Source organism: Arabidopsis lyrata (assembly GCF_000004255.2).
Source record: "Arabidopsis lyrata subsp. lyrata unplaced genomic scaffold ARALYscaffold_1, whole genome shotgun sequence".
NCBI lineage: Eukaryota > Viridiplantae > Streptophyta > Magnoliopsida > Brassicales > Brassicaceae > Arabidopsis > Arabidopsis lyrata.
The window spans coordinates 1,202,300-1,227,461 of record NW_003302555.1 but is presented as its reverse complement, the minus strand read 5'-3'; the positions used below and the strand labels follow the sequence as shown (position 1 = coordinate 1,227,461).

The 25,162-nt window shown below is 36.9% G+C and overlaps 5 protein-coding genes and 2 pseudogenes across 5 annotated transcripts; 2 read left to right on the top strand and 5 right to left on the bottom strand.

Moving 5' to 3' along the window:
- Window positions 1–491: 491 nt before the first annotated feature.
- On the bottom strand, window positions 492–4,778 carry LOC9328249 (cactin). Its single transcript, XM_002889436.2, has 13 exons — window positions 4,653–4,778; window positions 4,173–4,476; window positions 3,994–4,085; window positions 3,602–3,701; window positions 3,407–3,478; window positions 3,230–3,292; window positions 3,000–3,140; window positions 2,422–2,517; window positions 1,908–2,192; window positions 1,514–1,816; window positions 1,252–1,428; window positions 906–1,172; window positions 492–819 (listed from the first exon to the last, which is right to left on the bottom strand). Exons 2-13 carry the CDS (start codon window positions 4,470–4,472, stop codon window positions 700–702), a joined length of 2,016 nt encoding a protein of 671 aa, XP_002889482.1. The 5' UTR covers window positions 4,473–4,476; window positions 4,653–4,778; the 3' UTR covers window positions 492–699.
- On the top strand, window positions 4,721–6,003 carry LOC9325546 (annotated as a pseudogene).
- A 599-nt stretch (window positions 6,004–6,602) lies between these two features.
- Window positions 6,603–9,500, top strand: LOC110224977 (annotated as a pseudogene).
- On the bottom strand, window positions 9,328–11,718 carry LOC9325545 (ABC transporter I family member 19). Its single transcript, XM_021015073.1, has 6 exons — window positions 11,526–11,718; window positions 11,025–11,185; window positions 10,838–10,889; window positions 10,612–10,748; window positions 10,338–10,424; window positions 9,328–9,840 (listed from the first exon to the last, which is right to left on the bottom strand). Exons 1-6 carry the CDS (start codon window positions 11,677–11,679, stop codon window positions 9,559–9,561), a joined length of 873 nt encoding a protein of 290 aa, XP_020870732.1. The 5' UTR covers window positions 11,680–11,718; the 3' UTR covers window positions 9,328–9,558.
- A 1,661-nt stretch (window positions 11,719–13,379) lies between these two features.
- On the bottom strand, window positions 13,380–15,467 carry LOC110224950 (uncharacterized protein At1g03900). The gene is made up of 3 exons (XM_021012987.1): window positions 14,843–15,467; window positions 13,819–14,082; window positions 13,380–13,733 (listed from the first exon to the last, which is right to left on the bottom strand). The coding sequence occupies exons 1-3, from the start codon at window positions 15,335–15,337 to the stop codon at window positions 13,659–13,661; spliced, it is 834 nt and encodes a 277-aa protein (XP_020868646.1). The 5' UTR covers window positions 15,338–15,467; the 3' UTR covers window positions 13,380–13,658.
- Window positions 15,468–15,569: 102 nt separating this feature from the next.
- LOC9325544 (12S seed storage protein CRD) lies at window positions 15,570–17,657 on the bottom strand. Its single transcript, XM_002889434.2, has 4 exons — window positions 17,252–17,657; window positions 16,673–16,941; window positions 16,117–16,527; window positions 15,570–16,032 (listed from the first exon to the last, which is right to left on the bottom strand). Exons 1-4 carry the CDS (start codon window positions 17,550–17,552, stop codon window positions 15,655–15,657), a joined length of 1,359 nt encoding a protein of 452 aa, XP_002889480.1. The 5' UTR covers window positions 17,553–17,657; the 3' UTR covers window positions 15,570–15,654.
- A 1,096-nt stretch (window positions 17,658–18,753) lies between these two features.
- Window positions 18,754–21,226, bottom strand: LOC9328248 (12S seed storage protein CRB). The gene is made up of 4 exons (XM_002889433.2): window positions 20,919–21,226; window positions 20,284–20,546; window positions 19,575–20,003; window positions 18,754–19,377 (listed from the first exon to the last, which is right to left on the bottom strand). The coding sequence occupies exons 1-4, from the start codon at window positions 21,199–21,201 to the stop codon at window positions 18,985–18,987; spliced, it is 1,368 nt and encodes a 455-aa protein (XP_002889479.1). The 5' UTR covers window positions 21,202–21,226; the 3' UTR covers window positions 18,754–18,984.
- Between the last annotated feature and the right edge of the window lie 3,936 nt (window positions 21,227–25,162).

The following is a 25,162-nucleotide window of genomic DNA, read 5'->3' as shown; positions in this document are numbered from 1 at the left end:
AAAAACAAAGGTATCAAAATAAAAAAAGATGGCAAAAACATGTAATTCACTGTCAAATGATGGTTCATTAGTCAAATACATTATCATGTTTAATGACGAATTATTTAGATTCGAGATTAATAAAAGAAATGCAAATTTTTAGTAACAAAACGAATGAGAAAAAGGAGTGGAGCCGTGGAGAGTTTGGAGAAAAAGAGACATCAAAAGGAGATGAAAAAGAAAGGAAAAGTCGGAATAAATAATATCTTCTACTCCACTACTTAAGTTTACCAACAGAATCTTTTTATAAGCATTCTGATGTTGAGATCTCAACCTAAGCAACTTCAACACTTAACTCTATCTTCGTTTCTCTCGTCCCCAACCAAAACACACATTCATGTCTCTACACCAACTTTTCCATATACACTAATTCACCAAAAAGTTCTTGCACGATCACCAACTCCAGATTTGTTAGTAATCATATCATTACATCTTCGATCGTGAGCTTGTCATGTTGAAAAGTCATTTTCTATTCGGTTCTGTTTGATTATCAGCTTCAATGAAAATATTCAAATACAGTTCTTAGCTCAGGAATTAACTTGAGTGAAATCCAAATTTAGACACATGTATTGCCCTTCTCTTACAAACAAGGCTTAATAAAACATCAGCCAAAGTCTTACAACTGCCAGCCTCGTCTTCTCCAGCCAAACTCCGATCAGTTTATCGCCTGTACCTATGTCGTTTAAAGTTGAAGTACAAATGTAGAATCCCCCGCTCAAACGTGCATTTGAAACCTTTCTTATGAGAATACTCCCATTCTTTATTCACAATCCGGAAAGCCTGAAAAGCAAAGAAAAACAAAAATTGAGCACAATGATAAAACAAGAGGCGATGATGAAACCCATGTAATGGTTCCGAGTACTTACAATGTCTTCATAAGGCGGACCAGCATGGAACCGGATCATACAAGTTTCAGCGCTTGTACCATCTTTTTCAATAGTGTAAATGGGAGCCTTAATCTTGTCTACTAAATCCGGGTAGAAGATGTTAAACTTGTACCCTTGAACGATTTTTGGAGGCGGGTTATCGTGGTCATAGTGAGTTTGGTTATACTTATTCCATTCGTAACCCGTGTGAACCCTATTGAAATACTTTGGTTTTCTTGGCCGGTACTTGTCATGCCACCAGTATACCTAGAAGATGAAAATGTTGGTATTTTCGTTCTAAGAAATTCAAATGTTGCAGAGAAGAGAAAAATAGTGATAAAGGTACCTCAGAATCAAGGTTCACTTCAGCATTAGAGCCAAATATGGCATCACCTTCCTCCATTGCTCCCATTGCTTTCATTGCTTTAAGCTCCAAGTTATCTTCTACAGGTGCTGGTTTTGAGTCCATAGCTTCTTTAAGCCGTTTCTTCTGTTTCTCCAACACAACCATCCGTTTCATTTCCTGTTATAGCCGCTTTTCGGTCAGTAAAAGTACCAACAACAATAATTCATGGGTAAAATTCAATTGAAGGAACTGTTAAAGATACCAGTAGCTTCTTGTCTTCCTCGGGATCGATTGCTGCTTCACGATCATCACCGTGCATGAGCTCTGGCGAAAACGAACCAGCCGCTTCTGCTGCCTCATCAGCTTCTTCTTCCTCGGCAATAGGCTCTGGAGAAAATGCTTCTTCAGCATCTGAATGATTCATACCATTTATCTCCTCCTCATTTTCTTCCACCACACGTGTTAAGCCATGATTAACTTCTAAATCTTCTTCACCCTCTGAAAGTTGCTCGAGGCGATGTAGATGACTCCTCAGCATCTCAGCGTGTATTTCCTTCAAGCAAGCCTGTTAAACATCAAGATACTCAGTGATTATGCGAAAACAAAGCCAACTGTTTTTAAAATCTAACACCTCATAATCATCCACAAGCTAATACCTTCGCCTTGTATATTTCGAGTCGTTTAAGAACTGCTTCCCAATACTCTACCACTTTTGCTGACCCAGAACGCAGCTGCGATTCGATGTCCAACTGCAGTTCTACAAGCTCCGCGTGGGTCTTCCCATCAAGAAGTTTTCTCACATCAGCTTCAACACCAGCGTGTAATCCCCTCTCTTGAGCAAGCAATTCTGCAGGAGGTTCCTCCCCTCTAACTCTAGCTCGATCAAGGGCATCCCTTTTACGAGCTTCAGCTAACTCCCAATCGCATACCACAATAAGCGCCTGGAAAAATTCAATGGTATTAAGCACACATATTTACTCATAAACAAGTAGGTAATAACATGAAAAAGAAGCAAGAATGTTAATCAACCATCAAAATGAAACAACAAGATGGTGTCCATAGAATTTATATTTTTCAGATTACGTTGCATCGAAATTCCATACACGCATAATAACTTTAAATGCATGAATCACCTCAAATCAAAAAATGAGACTTTGTTGTAGAAAATACCTCCCAATATTGTACGCGTGTTGGAGTTGCCCGATCCAAATCCAGATACATCTTGATATCATCGCGAAGCTCTTCCATATCTTTAACAGTGAGTCCCTGCATCATACACATCAGGAGAGAATTCATCAATTTTAATAATAAGCATCACAAGAATCTAATAAAACCAAACCAGTATACTCTTCTTTGTTAACCAAAAAGAGAACTACACAAACAGAGCACTTTATTTAACGAGATCTCCACTCTCGATTCTCACCAAAAAAAAAAAAGAGATCTCCACTCTCAATCTCAAAAGCAAATATCTATCTTATACATAGGTTGATATAGTCATAAGAGATACCCAGAAAAGCTAACCAGCATAGATGCTATCTCAGGGTCTAACTTGCTAATGCTTAGACTTGCAGAATAACTTATTTTATCTCAAGCTTCTTTCCGCTCTACTACTCTCACAATCCAACTGATTCCAAAAACAGAAAATTTTAAGGAACTGAACTAGGCCCGAGAAAGTATAAACCTAAGTGAGAAAGCTCCATAACTTAACACGATATGGTTTTACAATATAGCATAATCTTTTTAAATACCTTGAAAACCATGTAGGGTTCACTGAGCTCGATATCCAGATCATCTGAACCATCCAAGTGCTTGCAGAGCACGTCGATTGGCTTAAGTCGGCCTTCACGTAATCTAATCTCTGACCTCACCTTGCTTTGATCGAAATGGAACTGTAGATCAAGCAGATATATCAAGCAACATACACCCAAACAAATGTAAAGAGGAATTCATTGCAAATACAAAGAAAACGCAGTTATACCTCTTCCTCTTTCTTCTCCCAATCATGGAACTCAGCTCGAGCACGTTCTCTAGCTAATAATGCCTGCAGATAATAAAACAATTTAAGTCAATAGCTATACAGCATCAACCAAATTAGAGAGATAACTGGCTAATAAGAATTTCAATCGCAACCATCCTTCTAGATACCAGAATTTACCATTTCTTCCTCATGTCGAGCTTTCTCCACTGCTCTCTCTTCTCTCCTCTTCTTAACCTTTTCAACCTCTGTCTGCGCATTTAACCGAAGTTCTTAAGAGTTGAGACATAAACCGGAAAGCTCATCCCACCAGACAAAATAGCAAATAGTTAAAAGATCGAAATTTTTTTAATCAGTAATGCTTATTGTACATACCATCCTTTCCCTGTGTCTTCTCTTCTCAGCTTTAACGGAAAATTCTTCCAGCGGTACTCCACGGTGAACATCTTTTTCAATCTTCTTCCGCCACACAAATCTGATATTAATAAAATTTCACGCCATGAGAACTACAGATTGTTAAAACCAGGTAACTCACAAGTGTCATCCGTATAATCAATTACACACATTCAATTTTAGCCAACTTTTAACTACCAGTTTTCAAAATTTGTACTAATAGAAAAAACTTGATAATCAATCCCATCTAACTTGGTTACAACTTGGAATGAACTATATACTCGATAATCCTCCTACATCCTATCATCAAAGTGACACCATTAAAACTTAGAAACAATAATCATATACCAGTTTCTTAATAGTGATTCACTTACGTCTCGGTGAGATTCGAATCCCCAAATGGGTTTGAATCGTTGGAGTAGCCTGACACTGACTGCGTCTTCAGTTTCTTTGCTGCACGTAATGCCTAGAAAGAATTCAAAAAGTAGCATAAAGTTAGCAACCAGCTCCAACAAATGCAAGGGAAGAAAGTAACATAAAACAAAAAATTTACCTTCTTCTGAGCTTTTTTAGACATATACTCCTTGAGTTTTTCCTCTGAGACATCCTGAGATGAAGATCTCTTCCTACTCTTCCGTCCACCATCGCTGTCACTGGAATCATCACTTGAGCTATGGCGTCGAGTCCGACGACTGCTGGTGGTGCCTTTCTTCCTCCTGGAACTCCTGGGCGGCGAGACATCATCAGAGCCATCCGAGTCAGAAGTGTAAGACTCGGACTCAGACTCGGATTCATCCCTCCGCTTCTTCTGACTCCCACCTCTACCTCTCTTACTCTTACCATGAGAAGCCATATCTCTGTCGAAGATAAAATATTATCAGTCGTCCATTCTTAAAGTGCAATAAACATCTAAACCCTAAGAAGAGTAATTTGCCCAATCCAGACCCAGAAATTGGTTAAAGGAGCGAAAAGAGAAGCTCCTAATACAAGTTTCACCAGCAGTAAAGAGCGGAAAGAGAAGAGAATTGCAAACCTAATTGGAGACGAAGATCTGGAATCAGTGGCGGTTGTGAAGGCGGTAGGAACTTCTCCTCCCCGATAATGGAATCGAACAAAGGAGGATTAAGATTTAACAAGTTTAAGGGAGATTTTCGTCATTCGGACGTCGGTTCTTCTTTCCTTTTTTTTGTCCTTAATCTGTTCTATTTAATACGACGTCGGTCTTTTCTTAAAATCATGCGGATCCATTCGCCCGGTTTAAGAAAAACCGACCGTCTGTGGAAAATTACGACTGGTGGCCGGTTACACAAAGCACAAAACAAGTGTTTGAAGAAGCAATCGAAATAAAAAATCTTCACTTGCCATAAACAGAAAATAGCTTTGTTATATATCACAACATACGTACATTTTGTTTTATATTCTTCAATGGGCACAAGTGTAAATAGCAGCTACACACAAAATCTGAACAACTCTCGGGTGTCTTTATTCTTCTTAGTCATGACTACATAAATAAATCTCTACAGTCCACTCGAAGGTCAACAGAGGGGTTCTTCAGGTATCAAATCATCCGATGTGTAACTCGAAGTTCAAGTGAAATGGTTGGGACAGTAGCACTCTCACAAATGAAGACATAAAAGCCATATGGTTGAGGAAGCAAGAAGGTGTGATCAAGCGCGATCGTATGTTGAAATACTTCCGCTCTCATCGGGTAAATCCTCTCTCAAGATCTTTTTATATCTAGTTAGTTTTGGTTTGAGGTCTCAAGAAGTTGTTTTGCAGGAGAGAAGAAATCCTCATATGCTTCTGGAGTCATTGTACACTAAGGATATGGGGATGCGAAGCTGTCGGCTGGAACATTGGGGTAAATCCAAGTCTGCAAAATCCATAAACTCATTTCTCATTCCAAGTGAAATGCTTGTCCCTACAAAAGTAAAGCTTAGAACTTTGCAGAGACGACAAGACTCTGGTGATGGACAAGATCTCTCCATTTTCTTTCCCGAGGAGATCTTTCAGCCGTTTGGAGCAGAGTCTATTGGAAGATGAGAGCTGGTTTCAAAGCTCCAATGGTTTCCAGCCTTACATGAGTGTGACAGGGTCTGCAAGGGAAAAGATGAGATCACTGAGCACACCAAGGCAACGTGTAGGGCTCATGGATTCTTTGTTTGATAACTACAAGAAGGATGGGGATAAAGTCTCTCTCTGGCAGGCCCGGCCCACCCATAAGGCAGCCAAAGCATTTGCTTTGGGCCACAAAATATAAGTAAAACGTTAGGGCAACATATCTGAGAAGTTTCCTTTAGTCTGTTGGTTATTTGCCCCATTTTTGTGTCACCTGTGGGTGGGTTCGAGTCTTAACTTCTATACTTTTTGTTTCTCTTTTTTTTTCCCTCTGTTTTGGTCGGTTCTCTTTTTTTTTTCTGGTTACCACGTGTTTTATTCTTTCTATTTTGTGAAATGGGAGAAGATTGTTATTTATTTATTATAATTTGGCTACTAAGTCTTATAATATTCTTAATTTCTTCAACAAAACTGAATTTTTATATATATTTTAGTATTTAAATGACAAATTTTTAACATTAATTTTTATATAAAAAATATATTATTTAAATATGCTTTAGGCCACCAAAACCCGAGGACCGGCCCTGCTCTCTGGTCTTCTTTTGTCTGTGAAAATAGTAAGATCACAACGCTAAGAAGTCGTCTCTGACCACATATCAACATAATTGTTAAATCTTGAACATATGTCACTTTCTTTGGTTTTTCTCTCTTTTGTTTTGTTTATTTTGGGGTCTCATATCTCATGTTCTTTATAGATATGTTTATGAAGAGGTCAATTTTTTTATTTCTTCTTATTAATTAGCCCTGTTCTTGAAGGTTTCACCTGCAAATATGCAATGCAAAATATATAGAAGAGTAAGCCACTTAGTCTAGGAATAAAAGTAGAAAAGAGACAAAACATACGTCCACCAAGTCTAATCAAACTTCTTAGTAGTAATTATCAAATAAATCAAAATCCTAACTAAAAAAAAAAAAGAGAAAAATACAATCAGTATCTAAACTAAAAATTAGTAGAAGCGTACCCGAACCGTGTATAACGGCTAAATTATCACCGAACCTAAGGTTGGTGTTTGCTCTTGACTTGAACAAACCCTAAGTGAAAAGGAAAAAAGGAAACTTTAGGAAAAAAGGAAACTTGAGTCTCAAACAAATAAGTTTATAAATACATGCGTCTCGCGTCTCCTATCTCCTCTAGGTAAAGACGCAATTTCTCTGATAATTTTTTCTCATTCTCATGTTCGATTTCTGTCTGCTTCGAGATGATGATGCTGTGATTCAGAAAGAATCATTCCAGAAGTCAAAGCCCAAGAAAGACTCATACATATACAACGGCTCTCTCTGTTCACTTAAAAAGCTACGAAGAAGACGAGAGATCACACCACACACAAGCATCACGTACGTCTCATATAAACGACAGAGAACATTCTTTATTTGTTTGCCTGCGATGATAAGATCTATGTCACTCACTACGGGACCACATCTCACCGTAGAAACAGAGAGAGACGATTCGAAGGAGTTAGAGGCTACATGTCGGCGATGTCGCCAGAATTTAAGGCTTCGGGAGTTATGATGTTGGAGGTTCTTTTCGGCGACGGAGACGGCGATAGATTGAGGAAGTGGTGGGATCGTCGGAGATTGCGGATTCGTCTTCCCGGCAACGGTTAGAGATGATCGTATTTGCTCTCTTAGAGGCCCAACATAAACAATTCCGGCCCATCAAACAATTGCCAGGTTAATTTTAAGCCCATTTTCTTTTTTAATTTAGAAAATTAATTTTTATACTTTTAAAGGGTTTTTTTTTTTTTCTCACTGATTTTTTTTAAAAGCTTTTATTCAGGTTTTTGTTTAAATTTCATTTTTAAATTTTTTTTTTAAGTTTTTAAAATTTTAAATAATAGAAACTTGGATAATAAATTTACGATATAATGTGAGAACTAACCGGATTTTGGATCCCGTCATTCGACCTAGTCATTGATCGTTAGCGATTCCAAATATTCAACTTGTTTTTGTATTATTATGTAAATTTATCATACAAGTTTTTTATTTAAAATTTTAAATTCCTTTTTCTGGATTTTAAATTTTTATATTTACAAGTTTTTTTTTGAAAATTTCATTTTTCAAATTTTTTAAAGTTTTTAAAATATTAAATAATAGAAACTTGGATAATAAATTTACAATACGATGTGAGAACTTACCGGATTTTGGATCCCGTCATTCGACCTAGTCATTGATCATTAGCGATTCCAAATATTCAACTTGTTTTAGCATTATTATGTAAATTTATCATACAAGTTTCTTTATTTAAAATTTTAAATTCTCTTTTTCCGGATTTTAAATTTTTTATATTTACAAGTTTTTTTTTTGAAAATTTCATTTTTCAAATTTTTTTTAAAGTTTTTAAAATTTTAAATAATAGAAACTTGGATAATAAATTTACAATACGTTGTGAGAACTTACCGGATTTTAGATCCCGTCATTCGACCTAGTCATTGATCATTAGCGATTCCAAATATTCAACTTGTTTTTGCATTATTATGTAAATTTATCATACAAGTTTCTTTATTTAAAATTTTAAATTCTTTTTTTCCATATTTTAATTTTTTTATATTTACAAGTTTTTTTTTGAAAATTTCATTTTTAAAAAATCTTTTAAAGTTTTTAAAATTCTAAATAATAGAAACTTGGATAATAAATTTACAATACGATGTGAGAACTAACTGGATTTTGGATCCCGTCATTCGACCTAGTCATAGATCGTTAGCGATTCCAAATATTCAACTTGTTTTTGCATTGTTATGTAAATTTATCATACAAGTATCTTTATTTAAAATTTTAAATTCTCTTTTTCCTGATTTTAAATTTTTCATATATACAAGTTTTTTTTTGAAAATTTCATTTTTAAAAAATCTTTTAAAGTTTTTAAAAATTTAAATAATAGAAACTTGGATAATAAATTTACAATACGATTGAGAACTAACCGGATTTTGGATCCCGTCATTCGACCTAGTCGTTGATCGTTAGCGATTCCAAATATTCAACTTGTTTTGCAATATTATGTAAATTTATCATACACGTTTCTTTATTTAAAATTTAAAATTTTCTTTTTTTCCGGATTTTAATTTTTTTATATTTACAAGTTTTTTTTTGAAATTTTCATTTTTCAAAATGTTTTTAAGTTTTTAAAATTTAAATAATAGAAACTTGGATAATAAATTTACAATACAATATGTAAACTAACCGGACTTCAACACAAGTTGAATCTATTTTTTAGGTTTTAGTTCAAAGAAAATAACAAAAATTTCAATTGCTTTCGCCTCTTCTGTCTATTTAGAGATAACTGTGACACTCCTTCTTCTTCTGTCTTTAAATTGAAAGATTGTGATTTGAACTTATCTTTGCTCAAAATCAAAAGACTCTTGTTAATGTGAATTACTCAACATCTTCATTAGCTTAAGGAAGTAATCAAAATCATTGCTAATTAATATATTTTGTCGGCAATGAAATTATACTGTAGGATTAACAAAATGTGAATTCCAAGATTTGTATTAATTAAATTTCTGGTATATTCGACTTTACAATGTGGAAAATATAAGTAAAAGAGGAAAAAAAAAAAAAAAAAAAGACTAAAATAAAGAAAGCAGAAACAGAGGAAGAAAAAAAAGTTTTGCAGATCCTGTGATTGTTCTTTACTGTTTATTGCCTTTGCCCTTCTTTGAAGTGAAAGCTACTTGGGATTATCCTTCAAGAATCAATAATCTCATAATGTTTTTCACTTTTTTATAGTCCATAATTCACTTTTTTGATAGGGTTTGTGAGAGTTTAAGGCTTAAGATATTGAGATTATGCCAATCACATTCATATATCTCACTGGTAATCACCAATCATCGGTAATAAGCCATATGTCTTGATGATCTAAAAGGAGAGTTATCGAATGGAGATGGTTTCCATGGTGCCACAGGCTTCTTCTTTTTCTTCACGAGTTTGATTTCAGAACGGAGCCAAGATTCTACCACGGAAAGGAGGTTGGGTGAAGTTTTCAGCTCGTCAATATCTGTCATTCTCGATAAACGATTCAGCTCACCGTCCTGAATATAGGCCAAATGTGTCGCCCATGTCTCTAGCCCGTCGAATATGTGAGTTGCATATACAATTGTAGCTCCTCTCTGAGGTAACCAATGTGATAAACAAGTCAAAGATATGCAATAATACAACCACTCATGCACAATAACAAACTCAAGAGAACTCTCGATGAAACTGTATTTACTCATCTGAATGCTATCAAACCCTGTTCAATTGCTTCTTTTGGAGTAAGAGTTAGCAGTAATATTATTCCCAGCTAACAAGTGCTCTAAACTCAAGGAAGTGAAACTATAAAAACAGGCAGAGGTTCTGTTCTTTTGATATTTGGATTTGCAACTGCATGATAAGAGTAACTAGTAAATTTTTTCATTTTCGGGTCTATTACAGATCACAGACACGCAAGGACCTGATACTAAACAATAGGCAGCCGCAATTATCAACAACAAAAACCAATATGAAAAGCTTGTCCTTGAATAATTAAGCGTAATATTCCAGAGTACTAACCGATAGAGTCATGTAAGCAAACGTCGTATATATACTTGGATCATAAGAGAAAGTAAAGAGGTTAATAGAATAGTACCTGATCACATTCTTGTTTGAAGAATTCCAGCAAATCCATCCTTGCAACGACGTCTAGGTCAACAGTGACCTCGTCGAGTAATAGTACCTGTGATCAGAGTATGAGAGATATATAAGAAGTTTGTAAAATCAGATAAATATTAGGGTCGGCAATGATGAAAAGACAATCAGAAACGAGGTTCTTTTTTTGATTAAAGCCAGATGAGAACATAACTGACAATGAATCATGTGAGATTTTAGAGGATGCAGCCTCTCTGAAAACATATTCTTTTTACCTTGAATGGATGTAAGAGTCCCATGCATATCTGCACTCGCCGTTTCTGCCCATCAGAAACCTTATGCATACGCCATTGAAGATTGATATCAAGAAGATCAATCAACTTTTCTCTTCTCACGGGATCAGTTCCTTCAACTAGAAGGACAAGAAAATAAAATCTCATTCACTCAAAGCCTGAAGAAAGGGGAATAAAAGAGAAAACAAAACAAATTACAGAAAATGACCTCCAAATATCATATGTTCTGCTGAGAAATCTCCCTGGAGAGGAACCTCGCCCTACAATGTAGCAGAATCAAGAAAGTAAATAACATGAGTCGATAATGCAGTTAAGCTATCGTTGATTAGTTACTCTCTAGGCAATCAAAATTCGTGGAGGATCTCACAAAAAGCATGAGACATGGGACTACTCACAGCTGAACCAACGGTTTTACTCCAAGATCCTCCAAGATAAGACAAGTCACCACTGCAAACAAGTTGAGTATCATGGAAAGCGGAGCGGCTAAGAACTTGTACAACGTTCTTTCCTCCCACCATATGCTTTCCAGCCAGAATCTTCAATAAGGTTGTCTTGCCTTAGCAAATTTACCAAAGGGACACAAGCATTAGTCTTCCAAATCAAATTCAATAGCCTGGAGTGGTTAACATGGTAAATACCTCAAGCTAATGGCAGTAATAAACCGGATTCTACAACGATTTTCAAAAACCCCAACCCCAAGAACGAAATAAACCGGATAAGCATCAGACTGGCAAATAAATTCTAAAATTGCAGAGGCATAGGGCCAATTTCAAAGTTGCAAACTTTAAATTAAATCAGAAGAAGGATGTCTTTAACTTTCGATTGTCGTAGAGAAAAATAAGAAGTCAAATCGCTAATCCAAAACTACAAGGGAAAATCAAAATAGATGATTTTACCAGATCCATTGGCACCAACTAGAAGGCAGCGAGAACCAGCTGGAAGATCGAGGTTGAAGTCGAAGAATATAGGATCCTCAACTTCGTATGCGAATTGCATACCGCTAACTCTAATGGCGTCATCGCCACTCGCCGTCGCATCTTTCTCCGCCATTTTTCTCTGTATCCAAAGATACTAGTAGGTAGGATTAGTTGGTCCACTTATGCGGTCCTTTAAATATGTTTCCTTCAACGTTAAATCCACGTCATACCAATACGATTTCGCCACGTCATTGCTTTAACGATTCTATATTTCTATCTATTTAGCACGTCGCCACGTCAGTGTGCTGGTCATCACGCACGCATCGTCAATCAATACGACAGCGTATCGGGAGGGACTAAAATATGTGTTTTTTGTGGAAAAACGGTATATTTCCCTCCGAGAACTATCGTATCTGGCCAGATAAAGCCCGATCTTTGACCCCTGTCTATATACCCATGAAACATAAGTTAAATGTTTATTTCCCCACCAATTGAAAGTTCGAGAGCTTAATGTCCATAAATCCTGGTTTCGTCGGTTTAGTGCGTAAACCCGACACAGAACCATGTTTCGGTCGTAACTTAACCAAAAAAAACCGATTCCTTATTAAAACCCGACCCATTGTGTTGTCATCCCAAAAATCAAAATCCCAAAATCCCCAAATTCAAATTAAGAACCCTAAAAAATCAAAATCTCAAAGTAGATGCCTTAGCAGTCGCCGCCTAGTTAACCACGTTTCTGCTTCCCAAGTAGATGCCATAACAAGTCCTGACGATCTGTAGCAAAGAATCTCCATGGATCCTCAGGGAAATTGAAGTGACCGCAGGTAAGAGCGTCTTCAGCACGAGCAACTCGAGTCCTTCGTCGTCTAGCTCGTGACATTTGCAGATGGTTTCGATGAGCTTGGAAAGGAGGAGCGCCTCAGGTCCGCCGGTGGGATCAGCCTCACTGCGAACATAGCCATGAGCAATAAGCTTGTGGATGCAATCAACGGCCGGATCGACAATTTTGAGAACGCCGGTGGAGGAGGCGTTAATGAGAGGGCTGAGGATGATCTCGGGCTCGGCGAGAGAGTATTCGGCGGCTCCTCCGTCGTGAAGTGGTCCAGGAATGGAGGATCCAGAATCAGAGTCGGCAACGGGAGAAGAATTTTCGGGCGATCTGAGGCGTTCGATGACGGATTTGCACTCGTGAGCGAGCTTGGAGTGCTTACGCCAGGAGGCGTTCTTAATGACCTTGTCCAAAGCTGGGATAACAACTCGACCTAAGCGGGAATCGACTTCCGTAGAAGCCATTCCAGATTGGTAGTGGTGACTTCAAGGAACCACCAATTCAGATCTATAAGAGAAGAGTGAGCAAGTAGCCCAGAGACAAGAACAACAACAACAAGAGCAATTTGGGGATTTTCGATTTTTGGTTTCGATTTGTTTTTTGGGTAGTGGGTCATAAACGGGTTGTAATTTGGGTTTAGGCTGGTTTAATTAGGTTTAATTGGTTAAAGCATTGGTTTGGTATACAGTAAACCAATTAAACCCAGCGTTATGGGGTTTTAAATCTCGAACTTAGGATTCATGGACATTAAGCTCTCGAACTTTCAATTGGTGGGGAAATAAACATTTAACTTCCATTTCATGGGTATATAGACAGAGGTAAAAGATCGGACTTTATCTGGCCAGATACGATAGTTCTCGGGGGAAATAGACCGTTTTTCCGTTTTTTGTTGTGTGTAACATTTTCTTGTACATTTATTTGCTTAACCATGCAATAGCAAACAGATTTAGCATTTCGTTTTCTTTAGTTTAGGACGTAAGCAAAACGTAGAAACAGAGATGAAATTATGAAAAATCCGCTTTTAATATATTAGTATCATCTCAGTGATCCATATGATAATATTTAGTGACAATCGATAATGTAACAAAGATGATTATAAGGAAGAAACAAAAATTAAAACAGGGGGTGTGGGATTACAAAGAAACACAAATCAACTTACCATTTAACATACATCAAAAAAGACTGTTGGCTGACCACCATTGTTGTCTATTGTCTCCTGCTCTCAAGTCACAAGAAGATGAAGCCGGACTTGTCCAAGAACTTTAAATTTTACACTCCATTCATCAGAAAGCTGCCCATCCTGATGCAGCTCCTGTTGACTTGGTCGATCCTGATCCCGCCGTTGAAGGAAGATTCTTCTGCCGAGTATACCAAATCAAGACTAATTAAGAGTAACTTAAGAGAAGAATGAATAAATGCAATTAAGAAGACAAGTTTCTTTACCTTAAGCTGAGATAGATCAGATAGAGGCTCATTCCTGCGTCTTGTGTTATCAATTGGTTCCTTGCAGCCATCAGATGCAATCCTTGAAGCGACAGGATCATTTGGAGGAGGCGGTAAAGGAGACCTGGTTATTCCAGCAGCTTTGGGAGGTGGGGCAAGCGCTAGAGGTTTTGGCTTCCCCGTTCCTGAAAGAGCAGCTGAGAGCATTCCAGTGCCATTTGTTGTTGGTTTCGGCTTCACGTTGATTCTTATGGTTTCACCTTCCTTAAAAACCCATCAAAAAACAACAATTTTCCTTTTTCATATACAGTTTAGGTTCTAGCGAGTCCAAATGGCAAGAATTTTCCTTTTTCAGATAAAAGATGAAGTTCAATTAGGTAAAATGAGAGAGACTCTTCTCATTTTGGCAAGAAGATATTGATTCCACAGTTATGTTTCCAAAACAAATATATAAAGTAAACAAAACCAAATGAACATGTTCTGCAACTAGAGTGGATGCTAAATAAAACTTGTGATTCTGTACCATCTATGAAGACTAAACGAGCCAAATCAAAGACATTTACCAGCATCAATTTGAGATTAGAAAAATCATGAACACAAACACAATGATCGAGAATATTTGAGCCTGGTTATATTTGCTCATCCTAATATCTACACAGAGCATAAAAACTACAAGGATCTACTAACTCAGTGGCAATCTAAATACCACCAACATAATACTACAAATCAAGGAAATTAGAAAATCCAAATCCTATTTTCACCCAATCTCAGTTGTTCAACCCATATAATGCATCCAAAGAATTTCTCTAATCACCAATTAAAAAAAACACCAAGACCAAGCAATTGTTAACCATAGTCTACCAACTAGAGAAGATCTTTGCAATGCCAATAATGCTACAATCCGATTTGATAGTTCCTTTTCGAAAATAGATCTGAAAACTTCAATCCGATTTCTCCAAGTTATCAGATTACGCGTTGATCTCATCTTATATTCGAAAGCTAGCTTATGAACAGATCAGTTTACCTTCAATCTGTGATTAACGGCGGGATGGATATCAATATGATTATCGCTCTCACTAGTTTCCCCTGTCTCCTTCTCTTTCTCCCTCCTCACGTACTTTTCATGATCCGATAACGCGACATTGAAATCAAACGCTTCGTTCCTCTCAGCGAATCCTAGCCCGATAAACGCATACTTCCCTCTCCCGTCATCGATCCTGAGAACGAAATACCTAGACGAATCGAGAGACGGCTCGACAGAGTTCTCCCTCCGTCCAGGATCCACGAAACAAGCCGCGAAAAGATCGCCGGAATTCGAATCCTCGAGACGGATCTCGCATCGATCCTTGCACGATACGACGCGGAGTCTACCAGACCAGATCTTATCGGATTGAAGCCATTCGCCGCACTTGTATCCGCCGGATGTGGTTCGCGGCGGGATCTTGTAAACGGCGACCTCACGCACCACGAGAAGTGTATGCTCGAATGTCTCCTCCTCTTCTTCTTCCTCGAACGACATCGAATCTCAGACGAGTTTCGGAGAGAGACGTGTGTGATCGTTTCGGACTTTTGAAAGCTATACGAGACCGGAACCTTTTTTTTTCGTTTAATTATTTATTTTATCATTATGCTTTAAAGGATTTTTATTTAATATACTCCAATCATACTACTAATCAACGTAATCATAAAAGCTAAGATGTGTATGCGAGTGGAAATTTTTAATCTGAAACTTGTTATTGAAGCTTTGTAAAGTTGGTTATTAGAAGTCTCATCTTTATTTATTTCATTGACTGGAAAATCTAAAAAACATCAAAGGAAGCAAAAGCAAAAAGCTAATTAAGAAGAAGAGCTTGGTGTCATAGCCAACAAAGTCTCTTGCTGACTAAACTTGATCCTCTTCGCTTCTTCCTCGTTCACTCCATACGATGCTTTGATTACATCGACAGGGACCGCTCTCAAGTACGATGTTTGGCCGCTGAGTGTGTTAATGTAAGCGTGATCGTTTGTCTTGAACGATATCCATTCGAAACCCGTTTCACCGGCAATTTTCGATACTGCAAAGCCCTGTGGAATCACAAGTACTTGGCCTTGTCCCACTTGCTCATTGAACACAGACTGACCATTGTCGTCCACCACTTGTATCTTGGCTTGACCGCCTGTGACATACAGCACCGTGTGGGCGTTTGCGGTCCATTGTGGCAACACCATTCCCCCCTATCTCCACGAAAATCCATTATTTGACACAAAGAATGCTAGAATTAACGATATCTCAAATTGATTTTAAGAGGAGATACTTACGCTGTAGAGATAACCTCTAAGGGCGTTAAGTCTGACTAGGCGTAGAACGGGGAGATTAAGACTGTTAAGAGTACTGATTCTTCCGGCTCGTGTGCTAAAATGGTCAGTCCGTTCTGGATCATCGATATTCTCATGAATCTTAGCCGTGCAATACGTCTCTTCGATGCCATTAGCAATGCCATCTTGCTGCCATTCCCGTGGCGGTGGGGTGACGAAATGGAGAGGACCATTTGCTCGGATTATGTTTCCTCTGTTGTCCTTCTGGTTTTGAAGTTGCTTAGCTGTCTCGATGTTGATTTTGAATGCTTCCGCGATAATGTTTGGGTCGAAACCGCTGAAAGCATTGTTGCCTGATGGCCAGGTTAATGGTTGTTGTTGTTCTTGCGTTCTGCTCCCGGCTAATTGGAACATCTACATACATGAAGGGTTCACAAAAAATGACATGATGTGTTATATATATGTGAATGATTAATCCCTACTTAATAATCACTCTCGATATAGTCATATATAGTCTGCATGCAATATAAATTTGGACTTTCTTGAATTTGATAATTACCCTAGGGACTTGGTCAAGCTGGTTTTCTCTGTTGGTGACATCAAGAACAATGACAATGACGGCATCGGAATCACCGCGGTTGTACCACCACTGTGAAACTCCGGCAAGCGAAGCAAACACATCTCCTCGCCGGAAATTCTCTAACTTCTGGTGCATGTCCTCAAAACGTCGACGCCGGTCTCCTCCTCCTCCTCCTCTTCCTGACGATCCTTCAGTTTCTTCATAAGTCTCAGGACAACCAGAAGCAATCGTCCCCATCACTCCTTCTCCTGCAAACAATCAAAATATAAAAGAACACTTTTTGAGATTTTCTATAGTTTTTAATTAAAACAAAAAATTTATAAATAGAAAAACAAAAACAAAAATTATACTGGGAAGTTAAATGAAAATCAAGAAAGAAAAATTATACTTTTTTAAGATAATTTTGAAGTACTAAGATTTCACAATCTTAGAAACTAAAAACTACACTATAAGAAGTAAACATTTAGTCTCCACCCATTGAGATATTATATAGGTTTCTATTCGGGATTTCTTGGTAAAAAAGGAATAAGTTAAAGCAAGTATTATTTATTTTCTTACCTTGGACAACGTAAGCGAGAGCAGGTGGGCTAAAGAAAGCGGGCAAGAAAATGGAATTGGCCTGGAGGGTGATGCGAGCCACCGTCACACCTGCGCATCGGAGCTCAGGGCTCATGTGGTCCCATACTTCCATCTGACCGGCTTCAAACTTGGTCGCCTGAGCGGGCGCGAGGCTGTTTATTTGGCTGAAATGGCATGCGTTTTGAAACGGCACCTCTCGCTGGCGTGCCTCGCCGCCATGGAAGGAGAGGAGAAGTGTGAGTGAGACGACGGAAAGAAGACAAAACAAAAGCTTATGCATTTTGTGGTTGTGTTTTTCTTGTATAAGAAATTTGGGTATCGGAGAGTCGTAGGGAAAATGGTATTTAAAGGAGGTGGTTACTGGTTAGTGTTTTATTCTGGTTGCATACAAATGAAAATATGTTTTGTAAAAAAATATAGAAAAAGAAATCAAGAGGTGTGACTCGTATAAATTTTTGGATTATGAAATTGATTTAATTACCAATCTGAATATTAAGTATGGTTTTAATTTTGGTGTGTTAAATTAAATTAACTTTTCTATTTGCTTCAATCCATCAGGATGATTTACTGATATCAGATGGTGGAAAGTGCTAAGATATATATCTTATGAGATCATATGATATATTATGTTCATAAACTAATCAGTAAAAAATTCGAGGTTAAACAACAGATACACCAAGATTGACACATTGTGATAGAAATGGCCACATGAGTCACATTGCATGGCAATGGCACAGTCTTCTAACACATCATCTTGCCATGTAATGCCAAGTGTACACATGTACATTCAATGTATATGAAAGAAAAATTCAAATAAAATGTGAAAACTATAGCATCAATTACTATAATTTAACAATATAACCGTACCTATATATTTAACAATAGTAAGTTCTTTAATTATAATTTGGGTTTCTAACAAAATGAACTTTTCATTATTATTAGTTAGATAGTGGTTCATATAATCATATTCCTGTTAGTAACTAGTGCGTAACAAATTCCGGATTTGGCTATATATAACGCGATACTTGTTACTGCCATACTCCTGCACGCATACACACAAGTAATCAAGTGCTTTCAGGCTTTCATATGTATAATGTATGTGTAATATGTGTGTCAATATGTTTATAATAAAAATATTAATTGGTGATCCCGCTAAAAAATTAACAAGATCATTATGATTAGTGGTTGTAATGGGAGAGTGAATTAAAATGTTCCTCGAAATGCATATGGCGTACTCAGCAGTAAGCCCAATTATAATATGGTTATCTAAGTTAAAATACTCGCATAACGATATTGCAAATCATATATATATAACCTCTAAGTTTTATATTTAAAAATAAACTCATTTCCTTTGGAATAGCTAAATAAATAGCCTAAAAGTCTCGCATGTTAGTATTCTGAAAAAAAAATTATATAGTAACGTTTATACAATCCTAATAGATATAGAAATAATAAGGCCTTCTAACAAAAAAATGTAGAAATTAAAGGCGAAAGACTTAAAAGATTTTATTAAGGAAAGAGTTACATGTACATAGTCAACGATCGCTTATATACACATTCGTTGTTGTACACTAGGCGTCCTAATAAAAAGCTCAAAACAAAACAGTTCCCTTAAGCGTAGAACTTCTTTGTACATTATTATTTCATATTACAAACCGTACCAAACCGAAACTTTAGATTCAAACACTATTCCACCGCGAGCTCATCAAGCCTCAAGCCCTAGGCCTTCCGTAGCTCATCGGGCTGCTATGAGTCAGTGTGGTCTCGATCGTGCTAAACTTAACCCGTCTAGCTTCTTCGGGAGAGATCTGATATCCGTTGGTTACAACCTCAAGTGGCAAACCTCTCATGACTGAGGTACGGCCCGCGAGTGTATTGATCTGTGCGTTTTCGTTTGTCTTGAATTCGATCCACTCGAACTGTTCGCCTGTGGCATGTTTCATGACCGAGAAGCCTTGTGGTACAACAAGTAACTGTCCGCTAGAGATCTCTTGGTCAAACACTCTTTCTCCGTTGTCGTTCACCATTTGTATATGAGCCTTTCCGTTTGTCACGTACAGTGCCGCGTTTGCGTTTACGTTCCATTGCGGTAGCACCATAGCGTTCTGCGTGCAAGATACATTTTTTTAATTGAAAACGATTTAAAAAGTAGGATATATATATACTCATTTAAACCCATTGAAAACGATTTAGATTATTTAGAATTTAAAACTCCAAATCGGAAATTTATTAATTTATCTTGACAAATCAAAATATTGCATACGTCACAGAAAATTAATCTAAAGATCTTTTGAGCTTTTACTTTACGGATGGAGCCACGAAGAGCGCTAAGGCGGAGAAGTCTGAGGATAGGAAGATTGTAGCTGTTAAGTGTGCTGATGTATCCGAGCGATGGCTTGTACACGTCAGCATCCGACGGGTCATCGAGGTTTTCGGTGCATCGCATTGTGCACAAAGTCTCTTCTAGACCGTTAGTTTTTTCCTGTGGTTGCTGGCCGCCTTCGCCGCGTCTCAAGGGTGGTCTAATGACGCCGAAAGGTCCTTTGACCTTGACGATGTTGCCACGGTTGTCTTGCTGGCTCTGGAGCTGCTGAGCCGTCTCAACATTGATCTTGAAAGCTTGAGCCAAGATCTCAGGTGCGAAGCCATTGAAGATGTTGTTTTGTTTCTGTTGCTTTCGGCCTTGCAGCCATTCCTGCCCTTGTGGGTTGTTTCCGGCTATCAAAAATGGCTGTAAGCATGAAAATATATTTGTGAAACTTGAGTGGCGAAATTTTAAGGGTAAGAAATGCAAATCGTTTGAGTTTATCTAATTGGTTAAAAATTAGTAGTAACATTTTCTCAAAAGTTATCATCTGAGAAGTTGCGTCTTAGTTTGAGATAACGATTATAACTGAATGCTAACCAAATAAATTTTAGTTCTCTCGGCAAAAGATCTCTTTCAATTAATCAAACACACCAAAATGTTGAAAAACAAAAATATGATTGTTTTGTTTGGTGTTTGGACTTACTCTAAGGTTGCGGTCAAGCTGGTTGTTGTTGTTGGCGAGATCTGCGGCTGCAACAAGAATGAGAGGCTCATTTCCATTGTTGTAGAACCATTGAGCCATACCAGGTGGTGTTGCTATGGTGTCACCGCACCGTAGGTGCTCTACTTTCTGGTGCATGTCACGGAACCCTTGACTCTGACCCTGACCTTGACCTTCTCCAAACACCGGTGACTCCATGAACGTCTCGGCGCATCCCGGAATCACTCTTCCCATTAGACCCCTTCCTATTGTAGCAAAGCCAACAAATATTATCAAACATTTTACAAATAATGAAGCTTTTTGTGATTGTTAAATTATAATATCAAGTGTTCAAGTAACTGTTCATTCGGTTAAGTTTTGGGGATTCAGTTATCTGTATTACTTCTTAGATAAACAGTAAATTCTACTAATTTTCTTACTTGGATCTATGAAAGAGCCAATATTTTAGTCATTTAAAGTACTTTATATCTACTGGACAAAGAAAGGTTAGATTTTTTTATATTAGTTACTATTTTTTCTTAAAACCGAAAACTATGAGCAACCACTATTTTGGGTGATACACTCTAATTAAATATAATGATTCATGTGGATCTACATATTGTAGTATAGAAACGCACCGTGAACAACAAACGTGAGTTTGCCGGCGTTCAAGAAAGTGGGCAAGTAAAGACCCTGAGGCTCAATGACGAAACGCTCAAAGGCGAAGCCGGAGCAACGGAGCTGGGGTGCATGGTGGTCCCAGACCTCGATGCGACCACCCTCGCTCTTGATGATTTGGGACGGTTCGAGCGCATTGAGTTGATCGAGCTGGCACTCATTGGGCCATTGTTGGGCAGTGTAGCCATTGAAGAGGATCAAGAGTGTCAAAGAGAAAGAGACAATAGATGAGACTCGACCCATTTTTCTTCCTCTTTATTACTTTTACTTTGTGGGTTATGGAGTTTATGTATTTATAGGAGACTTGTTGTGCAGAGTTCCTTGGAAAATATTTTTAATACCATAAACTCTAGCTAATTTTTAACAAATGTAATAATCGAAAACGATTAGACGCGTAACATACAATTCGATTAGGTCTGATATGATATTAGTTTTGGTCAAGATTTTTTTTTTAAATTTTATTTATTCAACGTTTTGTTACAAAATGATGGTGTAGACCAATTTGTTTCATATTCGCTTCAGTTTAGTTTTGGTTAATGAGTTATTTAAGAAACAATGTAATCGAATTATAATTTTCGACTTATGGTTTAGATTAATTTGACACTAATCTGTTTAACGGAAATAGCTCACCTAATCGGGATGACACTCCACATGCATGTATTATTATATATGTTTTCTAGTTTGTGCATTAAACATTTTTGGATGACATCAAATTAATCAGTGACCTCTCTATAAAGTGATGTGTATTCTCGTTTTTTTTTTGTTTTTGACAATATGTATTCTCGTTTTGTTTGCTGTTCTACTAATACTTTAAAATAATAATTACAAAATGGAAAATGAGAAGTACTTGAACTTGTAAATGGAGGGAGTAGACACATTTCAGTTTGCATGGCTCCTTAAAGTGCATTTTCTTACACATCAGACATCACCATCGAATACAGGTTTTGAAAACACACAACGATGAACAAAAACGACAAAAGAGTTAAATCATTATTTTATCTAAATTTAGGGAAAAAGAAAAGAAAGGAAAAGAACACAAGTCTGGAGAGTAAACACGTGAGAACCAAGTGATGATGTGCCGGACGCGACCGTCGTGACGAGTGTATGGCTGCATGCTGCTCGGATGCCTCCATTGGGATCCTTTTTTTTTTTTTTTTTTTTTTTGCCCGCTCCATTTGGATCCTTGTTTCTAAATTTGTTCTGTTTTCTTTGTTTTGTAAATCTAACAATTTTTTTTTTTTTTTTCTAAACCTACTATAGCAAGGACAAACAAATACGTCAAATTAATTTTCTCAATTCATTTTTTTGAGTGTGTATTACCATGAAATTTTATGCTGTTTTTATCAAAAAAAAAAAAAGAAATATCAGGCCAGCACCATTATCAATGGTTTCTTAATTTTGGTTCTTAAGAATTTTTTAGTATTAAATTTATAAATTTTGGCTCTTAACTTTTTTTTTTGTTCCTTAGCTAAGAAACCCACCTTAAATTTAATGCACATTTGGGAATAAATTTAATTAATTAAATACTAAGATCATCTTAAAATTTTCTTAAGATCCCTCTAATAAAGATGGTCTTAGTTCTCAAGATTTCCTTTCAGACAAAAAAAAATTAATAATAATCTCAGATTCCCAACATGTATGGGCCTGATTTAGAATTTAGCCCATGATAAGACATCTACAAGACCAGTGTGTAAGCCCGATAGGCCCATGTAACTGGTTGGAATTTCATTACTTTTGTTCTCCAACTGCGTGCCGTTTTCACATCAATGGGAGAGAGACATCATGTATTTGTGCCACTCACTCTAAAACAAATTATACAGAAAATTTTATCTGTTCTTAACAATTTTATATGTTGGAATGCATGAATGTATTTAGGTGTGTATATATAAAACATATTTTCAACAAATTTAGGTACGGGAGATGATAATATTCTTTGGTTATCAACTAATTAATTAGTTTATTGTCTATTTGTCTTAATATGCAATTGTTAGTGATGAGGCAATATAAACTTAAGGGTCTTCCACTCTCCCACATGCCAACTTGTGTGTTCCCAGCTGTCACTTAGTCAGCCTGTCCACTCATTTTGTTCTTTTTACAAAACACACATAGATTCTTAGAGAGATATCAGGAACTTTGTTTAAACTTTTTTTTTTAGAGAGATATCAGGAACTTTTAAAAAACTTTAGATATCACTATGAGGTTTTTCAAAAAAAAAAAACATTAGAGTAGACAAGATGTAGAAGTACATGACATCACGTCACGGAAAAAAAAAAAATTGATACTACTGAAAAATGTTACAAAATAACTTCTTGTTATAAACCACATGTTGGATGGACTCCATAACCGTGGACCTTATGCATATTCTAGAAGGCCCATGTCCATGTCCTAGAAGGCCCATGCCCATATTCTTGAAGATTCTCCTTATGACGGCCTATATTGTACTTAGTGGGCTTTTGGGCTTTAGGGTTTACTAGCCCAATGGGGATTTGTCTCCCCTCATCATGTATATATATGTATCGAAATCTCATTCATTAATCAATAGAACAACACAGTTTACAACACGTTATCAGCACGACTTGCTCTTAACGAAAACCCTAACCCTAAAAATCACGGCACTGTTCATCGCCGACACTGTTCATCTCGGTACTGTTCATCGCGGGTATTGTTCATCGCCGCACTGTTCATCGCGGGTACTGTTCATCGCGGCACTGTTCATCGTGGTACTGTTCATCGTGGTACTGTTTGCGGTTCGTTGCAGCAGCGTGAGTTACCGAGGTCTTTAGCTCCCGGTTCTAGTCCATACAACCCCATAAGGTGAAAGGTAACATCAAAACCCTAAAGCTAAAGAACCAACAATTGAACTTGAAAGTTAAGCAAAGAGAAACCCTAAAACGAATGATGATTGATTAAGTGATTGCTTTGCTTGTATGATTTGATTGCTTGTTTGATCCGATTGCTTGTTTGCTCGATTGTTTGACTCGTTTAGGTTGCTAGAAAAAGTTGATTATCGCTTAAGCTAAACTCGCCTAAGTTGCTAGAGAAGTTTTAATTGTCTAAACCTAAAATCGCAAAACGAAAATACATAAGCTAATAACCGAAACTTTAAAGGTCTAAAAACCTAAAACCTAAAACGAATCTAATCCAAAAAATTCCATAAGTTTAAATCGGCTTGATTGAGATTGTTTAGGTTGTTAGATTGTTTGCTCCTTTGATTGATTACATGCTTAACACCCTAAAACTAAAATTGCATGAACCCTAGAAAACTTAGAAAAGATAATCCTAAAAGAAATCTCAAAACCCTAAAACCTAAAATCCTAAATAAAATAGGAAACCCTAAAATCTAGGAAACCTTAAAATCCTAAATAAAATAGGAAACCCTAGATAATAGGAAATCTTAACAACCCTAAATCCTAAATAGGGAATCTTAAAATCCTCAATAAAATAGGAAACTTTAAAATTCTAATAGAAAGCATGAAAACCTAAATAAAATCCTAAATCCTATTGTACTCTAAATCCTAATTAAATTAGGAAATTCATAAATCCTATTCAAGATAGGAAAACTTTAAGAAATAGAAAATTTCCAAATCCTAATTAAAATAGGAAATCTTAAAATCTAAAATCATAAGTGAAATAGGAAAATTAATCCTAAAGTAAAGAGGAAAGTAAATCCTAAAAAGGAAAAGGAAAAGTTAATCCTAATAAAAAGAGGAAATCTAATCCTAAGCAAAAGAGGAAAGTCAAATCCCTAAGTAAATCGATTCATGGTTCGGTCTCAAATACCGCATGACACTAACGATTACATGATTTTGACTCAAAACTTTTCCTTGTAGATGTTGAATTACAACTTGTACTTTACTGCCCTAAATTTCTTAGGAGATAATTATTTTAAAATGGGCAATGGATACTAAGATTATCCTAAAGTCAAAAGGACTTGGTGAATGTATCTAATAAGGCAAGAATGCCAAGAGAGAAAGATAGATACAAGACAATATTAGCCACCATCTTATTGAGAGTCTCATAATCCAGGACTATAAGTCCGTGGATGAGTCTATTGCTAGATGAAAAAAAAATAAAAATAATGACTTACAGATAAAAACAGTGAGTTATGACCTCATAGATTAACCCCATTACCTAATGCCAATAAGGCCGCAGAGGATAAGAAAGAATCCAAAGAATCTAACCACGTCTAAAGTGATAGACCACA

Excerpts from the sequence above, each read along its gene's own strand:
- LOC9328249 (XM_002889436.2), bottom strand. The coding sequence starts at position 4,472 with ATGGCTTCTCATGGTAAGAGTAAGAGAGGTAGAGGTGGGAGTCAGAAG. Across the intron at positions 3,702-3,993 it reads GATTCGAATCTCACCGAGAC|ATTTGTGTGGCGGAAGAAGA; the intron begins GTAAGTGAATCA and ends TATTAATATCAG. Across the intron at positions 3,141-3,229 it reads GGGAGAAGAAAGAGGAAGAG|TTCCATTTCGATCAAAGCAA; the intron begins GTATAACTGCGT and ends CTTGATCTACAG.
- LOC9328248 (XM_002889433.2), bottom strand. The coding sequence starts at position 21,201 with ATGGGTCGAGTCTCATCTATTGTCTCTTTCTCTTTGACACTCTTGATC. Across the intron at positions 20,547-20,918 it reads ACTCACGTTTGTTGTTCACG|GAAGGGGTCTAATGGGAAGA; the intron begins GTGCGTTTCTAT and ends TTGCTACAATAG. Across the intron at positions 20,004-20,283 it reads AGCTTGACCGCAACCTTAGA|CCATTTTTGATAGCCGGAAA; the intron begins GTAAGTCCAAAC and ends TCATGCTTACAG.
- LOC9325544 (XM_002889434.2), bottom strand. The coding sequence starts at position 17,552 with ATGCATAAGCTTTTGTTTTGTCTTCTTTCCGTCGTCTCACTCACACTT. Across the intron at positions 16,528-16,672 it reads AGCTTGACCAAGTCCCTAGG|ATGTTCCAATTAGCCGGGAG; the intron begins GTAATTATCAAA and ends TCATGTATGTAG. Across the intron at positions 16,033-16,116 it reads TTAGAGGTTATCTCTACAGC|GGGGGAATGGTGTTGCCACA; the intron begins GTAAGTATCTCC and ends TCGTGGAGATAG.
- LOC110224950 (XM_021012987.1), bottom strand. The coding sequence starts at position 15,337 with ATGTCGTTCGAGGAAGAAGAAGAGGAGGAGACATTCGAGCATACACTT. Across the intron at positions 14,083-14,842 it reads CCGTTAATCACAGATTGAAG|GAAGGTGAAACCATAAGAAT; the intron begins GTAAACTGATCT and ends TGGGTTTTTAAG. Across the intron at positions 13,734-13,818 it reads CTGATCTATCTCAGCTTAAG|AAGAATCTTCCTTCAACGGC; the intron begins GTAAAGAAACTT and ends TATACTCGGCAG.
- LOC9325545 (XM_021015073.1), bottom strand. The coding sequence starts at position 11,679 with ATGGCGGAGAAAGATGCGACGGCGAGTGGCGATGACGCCATTAGAGTT. Across the intron at positions 11,186-11,525 it reads AGTTGGTGCCAATGGATCTG|GCAAGACAACCTTATTGAAG; the intron begins GTAAAATCATCT and ends AAATTTGCTAAG. Across the intron at positions 10,749-10,837 it reads AGAACATATGATATTTGGAG|TTGAAGGAACTGATCCCGTG; the intron begins GTCATTTTCTGT and ends TTGTCCTTCTAG.